We start from the raw sequence: 10,000 nt of genomic DNA, 5'->3' as shown, positions 1-10,000 counted from the left end.
GGAACAACTCATGCGTCAGCCGCAAGCCAGTGGCGTAAAATGGGCAAAGGCTAGGTGACTTGCTCAAGGCCACCCAGCGCGGCGGGTAGTCGAACTCGGTTCTTTTCGGGCACGAAGCGAAGACCATACCACCGAGCCACGCTCAAAAACGTCAGGAAAGACATGTACGTTCACTTTAATCACATTCTCTCATCGTACTCAGGTGTAGAATGAGGACCTGATTGTTTACAGTGCTGCCTATATATATATATATATATATATATATATATATATATATATATATATATATATATCATCGAATTAGCCGCACTAACCGCTGAGCCATCAGCCCCACAAATAATGACTTTCAAAATTAGTTCCTATCGTGTGGACTCCCTTCTCTCAAGTACTTAGGGTATCACAACGAGGCTGGATGACAAACATCGCGAACTTTTCAATGAGGGAGCGAATAAATTAAAACGATCTCCTCTTTATGAGACAAATCAAGTTACACATTTAGGACGCATATGAAATAGCTCTGACTATATTCCTTTACGCAGACTATTTCATACAATGCTGCTTTTGAAGTTTTAAATCGCTCACATTTTTATGGAGACTTACTTGGCATACGCTTTTTCCACTAAAGGTCCCCAAAATTCTCCCATGGTCCCCAGGGGACTTGAGAAAAGTGACGTGTCCCCCATCATGGGTAGGTAGTCATCAACGACGATGTCCATCCATTCTCCAAACCTCCAAACGTGAAGATGAAAACAACCTGTGGGATGACATAGATATTAAGTACAAATGACGTGGAGAATTATTTTCTCTATTGAATGCTGTATTTTGGTGTCAATAGCACATCTTGCACGTTAGAATGCCGCCATTAAAAGAAAGGAAAGAAACAATTTATCACAATGACACAACTTTTGACACACACCTATCTGGACTTAAAGAATTCTTCTTCTTCTTCTTCTTCTTCTTCTTCTTCTTCTTCTTCTTCTTCTTCTTCTTCTTCTTCTTCTTCTTCTACTTCTTCTTCCTCTTCTTCTTCTTCTTCTTCTTCTTCTTCTTCTTCTTCTTCTTCTTCTTCTTCTTCTTCTTCTTCTTCTTCTTCTTCTTCTTCTTCTTCTTCTTCTTCTTCTTCTTCTTCTTCTTCTTCTTCTTCTTCTTCTTCTTCTTCTTCTTCTTCTTCTTCTTCTTCTCCTTTCTATCTGAAGACCTGTTTCGAAGTTGAAGATACTCGTCTTTTTGAGTTCTTCTAGCGGGTCGAAAGTTTGTTTTTTTATGTAGAGAAGTTGCATAGAGCCATATGATCTCTTCTCTATGTCATGATTATTTTCTCATCGCTCTAGTATATGCTCTGCAACTTCCTCCTGCTCACCACCTGAGTATACCGGGATTTATGTCCCTTGAGTACATACCGAGGTCCGGATCACATGGGCCTCCAATTTAAAAATATAAAACAAATCTCAATGCTAGACCCATATATAACGACACGATTACGATGCAACGCTTATTAGATGACCTGTGTCAATAGATTTTAGTTGGATGGATGAATGAATGAATAAATGAATGAATAAATCAATGAATGAATTGATGAATGAATGAATGAATGGATGGATGAATAAATGAATGAATCAATGAATGAATGAATTAATCAATGACTGAATCGATGAATGTTTGAATGGATGGATGAATAGCTGAATGAATCAATCAATTGATTAATGAATGGATGAATTATTGAATCATTGGATGGTTTTATAAATGGTTAAATACCTGAGTTACTGATAGAGTAAATTTGTAAACGTACACACACACACACATAATATATATAATATATATATATATATATATATATATATATATATATATATATATATATCATACTAGCAACAACCCCTATATGTGATATACCGTCCTATATGGAATGGAACATGTAAGAAATAAAGACTTGGGGTGTTTGTCAGTGGAACTGTAGAACTGTAGGTACACTGCGCTATGACCAATAGACTTGAGGTGTTTGTCAGTGGAACTGTACAACTGTAGGTACACTGCGCTATGACCAATAGACTTGAGGTGTTTGTGAGTGGAACTGTAGAACTGTAGGTACACTGCGCTATGACCAATAGACTTGAGGTGTTTGTCAGTGGAACTGTAGAACTGTAGGTACACTGCGCTATGACCAATAGACTTGAGGTGTTTGTCAGTGGAATGTAGAACTGTAGGTACACTGCGCTATGACCAATAGACTTGAGGTGTTTGTCAGTGGAACTGTAGAACTGTAGGTACACTGCGCTATGACCAATAGACTTGAGGTGTTTGTCAGTGGAACTGTAGAACTGTAGGTACACTGCGCTATGACCAATAGACTTGAGGTGTTTGTCAGTGGAACTGTAGAACTGTAGGTACACTGCGCTATGACCAATAGACTGAGTGTTTGTCAGTGGAAATTGTAGAACTGTAGGTACACTGCGCTATGACCAATAGACTTGAGGTGCTTGTCAGTGGAACTGTAGAACTGTAGGTACACTGCGCTATGACCAATAGACTTGAGCCTCAAGCCCTTAGTTTACGTCAGTGAATACAATAGGGAAGAGAAGGTTGATGTCAAACAACTGGCTCCTATTTAGTTGGAAGTGTAAAGCCGCTCATCCGGATGTCTGGATACAAATGTTGTGTAATTGATATTCTAGTTTCAAAGTAATGCCATTTTATTTTTATGTCTAAATTAATGTTGGTCGTCAATACAGATCATCCATCCTTGTTGTTTTACGTCCCTTAATCCTAAGGATTTGCCTATAAATTCTGCTATTGAAATAGTTATACCACCTTTATCTAATCTATTCATTATTAGTACTCCGAGGACTGGTTACATACACACTTCCAATGATTTAGGAACCAACAGAGTAGAAGGTCTGACGTCACGACTACTCCTCCCTATTTCCCTGGCCAAGGTCATCCCAACATGCCAGCGATTTGTGACCACATAATATGTGACACACCCACTCCAATTGGTAATCATATCCGAAAAGATTGAATTTACAGCCAGAAATATTAGGCTATGTTTGATTCCATTTGATCTATAGGAGAGGTGTAAGCAGTAACGTGGAGTCTTCAAGAAACTGGTCAATCAGAGTCATCAGGTCCATTGAGCCGAAGTTTTCCCCGGATTTCATAGCGTGAAACGAAACAATAGTCATTGACATCCTTTGGATGGGGCGCTAATTCTTTCCACCAGATCTAAATAACCCAGCTACCAAATCACTGTTGGGTGGATAGGAGTTCTGTAAAATATCTCAACTTCCCCATGATTCGACCTTGGTCCAGTTGCAAGTGAAGCGAGAGCTCTTCCCCCACCCCACCACCCCCACCCCCAACCCCCCACCCACTATAGTTTCCTGAGGAGTTAATTTTTTAAGATATTCTATTTCCGCTAATGTTGATTTTCAAGTCACTTTCTGAAACCCGATCTCCCCCCTGCCATAAAACCATTTACAGACAGTTGGTCAGGTGTTATGACATCGTAGGACCCCTGACCCGGCAACTCACCGACATAATCCGCATCAAAGTTCTGCTCGTTGCTTCTGAAGCCCGGGATAAGCCTCTCCAGTCCCCTGACATTTAGAGACATCACCACCAGCGCCGCATGGAACCAGCCCCTCTGTTTCCACTGTTGCCATGGAAACGATTCGTCACAGATGCCGCCCAAGCCGGTAAACGCCGGGTTGTCTTTGATGTCCTGGAAAGGCGGGATGAAAATACAAGGGGAGATAATTCATTTAAATCGTTGATAGGTCGATACATCGTATAAAGTGGAATTGGATGGCATGTCAAGATGGCATTAAGCATTTCCGGTTTGGACATATTCAAGTACCCTTCAGGTCTAACCTTCAGACATGAATCGGAAGTACAAATGAAAAAACATTTTTTTTAAAGAAATAAACCCACAAACGCAGACAAAAAAAAAATAAAGCGACCAAAAAAAACCCAAAAAAAAGGGAAAAAAAAGCAATAGAACAAAATGGCCCAAAATCCAAAGAATAAAACGCAAAAACAACTGGCAATAATGACATCAACAGTCTTAACTCTATGACATGGAACGCCATGACAAATACACATACGCCCACACATACACACAATCATGTATACACAAAGGCTAACATGTCTCTTTCCAAAAACAAAACAAAACAAACCTCCAAAGGACAGATAGGCGATGGCCGATGAGATAGAAATGCCATCGACAGTAGATCATTTACAACCGATGCCGAGGACAGCGTTGGTCAAAGTCAATAACACGATGGACGTCACAGAGAAAACCACGAACTTCGGACATTGGGAACTAAAGAATGTGGCCTTCATAATAGGAACAACGTGAGAAATACGACGCCTAATCTACAACCATTTGAGATAATTGCCTTGTGGCGGATGGTTTGAGGTCAAATCTTAATAAGTCAAATGGGTTACGATGAATAACCATAAAGACCGTTTCCTTAATTCCCAAGGCTGCAGAAATCTCTAATGGTTTCGTCGCAAACGACAAAATTATGACGTGTTATCCAGCATTCGTGTACGTTCCCAAACCCACCCTGTTGGCTCGTCACCAAGCATTCGTAAACCCACATGGTTGCCTCGTCACCAAGCATTCGTAAACCCGCACAGTTGCCTCGTCACCAAGCATTCATAAACCCGCACAGTTGCCTCGTCACCAAGCATTCGTAAACCCACATGGTTGCCTCGTCACCAAGCATTCGTATATATTCCCAAACCCGCCCTGTTGCCTCGTCACCAAGCATTCGTATATATTCCCAAACCCGCCCTGTTGCCTCGTCACCAAGCATTCGTAAACCCGCACGGCTGCCTCGTCACCAAGCATTCGTAAACCCGCACAGTTGCCTCGTAACCAAGCATTCGTAAACCAGCACAGTTGCCTCGTCACCAAGCATTCGTAAACCCGCATGGTTGCCTCGTCACCAAGCATTCGTAAACCCGCACAGTTGCCTCGTCACCAAGCATTCGTAAACCCGCACAGTTGCCTCGTCACCAAGCATTCGTAAACCCGCACAGTTGCCTCGTCACCAAGCATTCGTAAACCCGCATGGTTGCCTCATCACCAAGCATTCGTATACATTCCCAAACCCGCCCTGTTATTGCCTCGTCACCAAGCATTCGTAAACCCGCATGGTTGCCTCATCACCAAGCATTCGTATACATTCCCAAACCCGCACGGTTGCCTCGTCATCAAGCATTCGTAAATCCGCACGGTTGCCTCGTCACCAAACAACGTTCAACCAGATGCTTATCGGTTTCACACATTAGCCGCAGGGCAGTAATACTAAGTGTTCTCTGGTTATCCCTCTATCTGTCTATCCCTTTTAACCGCTCTTACACTCGCTCTCTATAACTATCTCTCACTCTCTCTCTCTCTCTCTCTCTCTCTCTCTCTCTTTATCATTCACTCTCTCTCTCTCTATCTCTCTCTGTCTCTTTCTCTCTCTCTCTCTCTCTCTCTTTATCATTCAATCTCTCTCTCTCTCTCTCTCTCTGTCTCTCTCTCTCTCTCTCTCTCTCTCTCTCTCTCTCTCTCTCTCTCTGCACATCATTACCAGCTCTATCAACAAATGGGAATCCATCCCCCACCCCCGCCAGGTCGTCATGGTATTCATTGTCTGCCCCATGGTTGACATCAAAGCACACGGAAAGACCTGGGCTTTTATCGACCTCCATTCAATTCCGTAGATCGATATGTCAACTATTTATTCAATAACATATCGATCGAATAATTAATCGTTTGTATTTTTGTCTATTCGTATTCTAATTCCAAAGACCGTATCTCTACAATTTGGATGACTACGCCAGCCCCCCTCCCCTCCCTCCCCCCCCCCCCACGCAAAAAAAAGACAGAAACACATACCATGTAGGACGAGTCATGACGCCTTTTAGGCGATATTACATTTTTTTCCGACATAGAAAACGTATTTAACGGCCAGGTACTCATTTTACACCTGAGTGCGGCGAGAGAATATGAGTAAAGAGCCTATTCTAAGGACAGCTTTGCACCGCTTAGAGCGGTACTCGAACCCAGTACCTTCTGATCCAAAGGCGTGTCAAACACAAGACCCTGGCCGCACAAATAGTCTATTAAAAAATAAATCTTAAATTCTCCTCTATACAAACAATCATTTGTGAGGCTATGTGGTCTAGTGGTATGACACTCGCTTTCGGATCGGAGGGTCCTGGGTTGGACCCTCGCTCGGCGCATAGTTGAGTCCTTGGAAAAGGCTCTTTACTGACATTCTCTCATCGTACTCAAGTGATAAATGAGTACCCGGCCGTTAACAGCGTTGTCTCTGTCCGAAAAAAACCCCGTAATATCGCCTAACAGGCATCATGTGCCGTCTTAAATGTAAAATGGACCCTTTGTAAAGGTCTTTCATCACGTTTAGCGGATATTGCCCTATATAAAAATAAAGCTCAATAGCTCAATTTGATGAATGAAACAAAGGGGATTCTTAGGATGAATATTGGATCTACATAGGCAATGATTTGGACGATTGAGAAATCTAAGCAATGATTTATCTCCCTTTGACTTGGGTAATTTAAAGGTACAAGTATACTTATTTTCAGGTCTGATAACCCAATTCATTATGGGCTCATTGCTTGAAGGGACTTTTTTTTTTAATTACGCAAAATTTTGCCCATTACAACAACAACATTAAAATAGATAGGCCCATAATTGCGTTGGGATGTCAGACCTGCATATGTGCCAGTCGGGATTAAAAGGTGAAACTTATCATTATTATTCATCAAAAGAGAAATATCTAATTATTTTCATCTCAAACATTTATCGATAATTTGTTATTCGTTCAATTGTTCAATGTTTTAATTTTATTTTTGGTATAATTATTCCCATGTTCGATGCTATTTTCATAGATGTGGTCAATAAATCAATTGATTGCTGAAGGACCAGTTTTCTGACCAAAATTTAAATTACGAGATTTATATGGTACAGAAGTACGAGATCGTGAATTGCTTTCTCTCACCATTACAGGACGACAGGTATTGTAGTCCAATGAAAAACTATTATCAACATGGACTCTCTCAATTCCAATATAGAAATTGCTAACTCTCACCATTACAGGACAACATATATTATAGTCCAATGATTAACTATTATTTATGTGAACTCTCCCATTAACTCCAAAAATATAGAAATTACCTTCTATCACCATGGCAGGACCATGGCTATTGTAGTTACTTGATTAACTATTATTGATAATAGTGAACTAAGAATGGTTGACAATGGCCATGAAGTCTGCTATGGTAAAAAAAAACGAAATAAAAGATGAGGAAAAGCAATTCTGAGCCTATATCGTCTCGTGGAATGACACTCGCTTTCGGATCGGAAGGTCCTGGGTTTGTTTTTTTTTAAAAATACTATTGATAGTGAAGGTGATGGTGGTGATGGCGGTGATGGTGATGATGATGGTAGTGGTAATGGTAGTGATGGTGGCGGTGATGGTGATGATGGTAGTGACAATAATAATAATACATTAATTAATTGATTAATTTTTTAATTTAATTTGATCTTATTAATTTTTATTTACTTATTTATTTATTTATCTATTCATTTATTTGTTTGTTTGTTTCTGTAGTTATTTATCCATTTATTTATTTATCTTTTAAACTTTAAATTGTCATGTGGATACAACTGTTTCCATTAATTTCATGATTTTGTAGACTGGTTTATAAATGTTGACCAGTAAAATGCATGACATCTGAAACAATGTAAAATCATAATTTATCAGAGACTAATGTATGCTTTATTATCGTTGTTGCTTTCATATTTATTTTCGTCATTAATATTTCATTGTACTATGAACTTTGTACATTTATGATTCATTCGATCTTGACCAGTTTTCAATTACCAGTATTCTATGATTGTTTTTTTCGATTGATACATTTTTCTTGACATTCAAAGTTGTGTAAAACTGTCTGTAAATGATACAATACAAGCTATATGAGATTCTGTAATTATAAACTATTGTATAAAGCATTTAAAGGATAATTCCTATTAAGCCTATAATAAGACGAGACGCTCGGCGCATAGCTGAGTTCTGGAAAAGGCTCTTTACTCACATTCTCACCGTACCTAGCACCAACACACACTAGGTAACGTTTAACGTGCATCGTTTGAGTTAGGGGAACTTTAGTGAGAACTAATCATCTAACATCCGGTCTAATAAAACAATGACAAAGGCCCATGTGGCAACATCATTCATTCTATATCAGATATGAAGATGACGTCACAGCTCTTTCGGGGTTGTTAGGCGCCTGTTGAGTGATAAGTTTTCACTACAATCTGTCAATCATAGTTTTGTATCACTACAAATGATGACAAGCAAATTCGTGAAGCGTTCCATATTTTTAAAAAGATAGCTCAAAATAGAGAAGGATGGAAACTGTTTGTCTGTGGTCTATATCCTGACAAAGGGTGAAAAAGGCAATGATGATGATGATGACAAATGATGATGATGATGATGGTGATGATAATAATAATAATTTCACAATGACAATAATGACACATTGACAATAATGACACAATGGCAATAATGACACAATGACAATAATGACACAATGGCAATGACACAATGACAGCAATAGCACAATGGCAATCGTGGCACATTGAAAATAATGAAGCGATAACAATAATAACACAATGATAATAATGACACAATGATAATATTGACACGATGACAATGATAACATGATGACAATAATGACACAATGACAATGATGACACGATCGAAATAATAACACAATGACAATAATGACACGATGACAATAATGACACATTGACAATAATGACACAATGACAATAATGACACGATGACAATAATGACACGATAACAATAATGACACATTGACAATAATGACGCAATGACAATAATGACACATTGACAATAATGACACGATGACAATAATGATACGATGACAATAATGACACGATAACAATAATGACACGATGACAATAATGACACATTGACAATAATGACACGATGACAATAATGACACAATGACAATAATGACACGATGACAATAATGACACGATGACAATAATGACACGATAACAATAATGACACATTGACAATAATGACGCAATGACAATAATGACACATTGACAATAATGACACGATGACAATAATGATACGATGACAATAATGACACGATAACAATAATGACACGATGACAATAATGACACATTGACAATAATGACACGATGACAATAATGACACAATGACAATAATGACACGATGACAATAATGACACAATGACAATAATGACACGATGACAATAATGACACATTGACAATAATGGCACGATGACAATAATGACACATCGACAATAATGACAAGATTGACCACCAGACCTTGGGTCGTAGGAAGACGGTCTTTTCATATTTATCATCGCCGCTATAGACGTAGGCCAGTGACGATATATCCGGTGGGAAGGAGGCGTCCACGAAAAGGTCAGACGCATCGAAGTCTCCCCTTGCCTGGATTTTGTCTTGGACAATTTTCTTGATACGACTGGAATACAGAGATAGAGTTATATGTCACCCACCGTGCCAATCAGTGTCATGTCGAAGTGAACTTGATGAAGGAGATACGCCTACATCAATTGATTCCTGATTTGAGCATTTATATAGCGCAATATCCTCTAATCGTGCTCAAAGCGCTTTGCAAGGGGTTTCTAGCCAATAGCAACATTGAACATGTAGGGCGAGAGATGACGCCTGTTAGGCGATACGACAAATTGCTTTGGACAGAGAGAATGCTGTTAAGCCAATTTTACACCTTAGTAAGGTGAGAGACAACATACAAAACTTGTTTCATATTTGTATTTGCCAGGGACCCCATTGTAAAGCGCTTTGAGCACGCTTAGAGGATATAAAAGTTTGGGGTATTTTTAGCATGTAGAACGAGACGTGACGCCTTTTAGGCGATATAACATTTTTCCGGAC

The 10,000-nt window shown here is 39.4% G+C and overlaps 1 protein-coding gene across 3 annotated transcripts in view; it reads right to left on the bottom strand.

Annotated features, from left to right (window-relative positions):
- Window positions 1-10,000, bottom strand: part of LOC144970227 (uncharacterized) — a 63,989-nt gene that overhangs the window by 16,243 nt on the left and 37,746 nt on the right. For all 3 annotated transcript variants that reach the window (XM_078909660.1, XM_078909669.1, XM_078909649.1), the window contains exons 3-5: window positions 9,407-9,566; window positions 3,529-3,718; window positions 601-754 (exon numbers count right to left, since the gene is read on the bottom strand). In XM_078909660.1, the coding sequence (XP_078765786.1) occupies window positions 601-754; window positions 3,529-3,718; window positions 9,407-9,566 (504 nt within the window). The remainder of the gene's footprint in view (window positions 1-600; window positions 755-3,528; window positions 3,719-9,406; window positions 9,567-10,000) is intronic.

This window comes from Berghia stephanieae, chromosome 1 (genome assembly GCF_034508935.2).
Source record: "Berghia stephanieae isolate SIO BIC M18660-M18661 chromosome 1, UCSD_Bste_1.3, whole genome shotgun sequence".
In the NCBI taxonomy this organism is placed as follows: Eukaryota; Metazoa; Mollusca; class Gastropoda; order Nudibranchia; family Aeolidiidae; genus Berghia; species Berghia stephanieae.
This window is presented reverse-complemented; position numbering and strand designations above follow the sequence as displayed.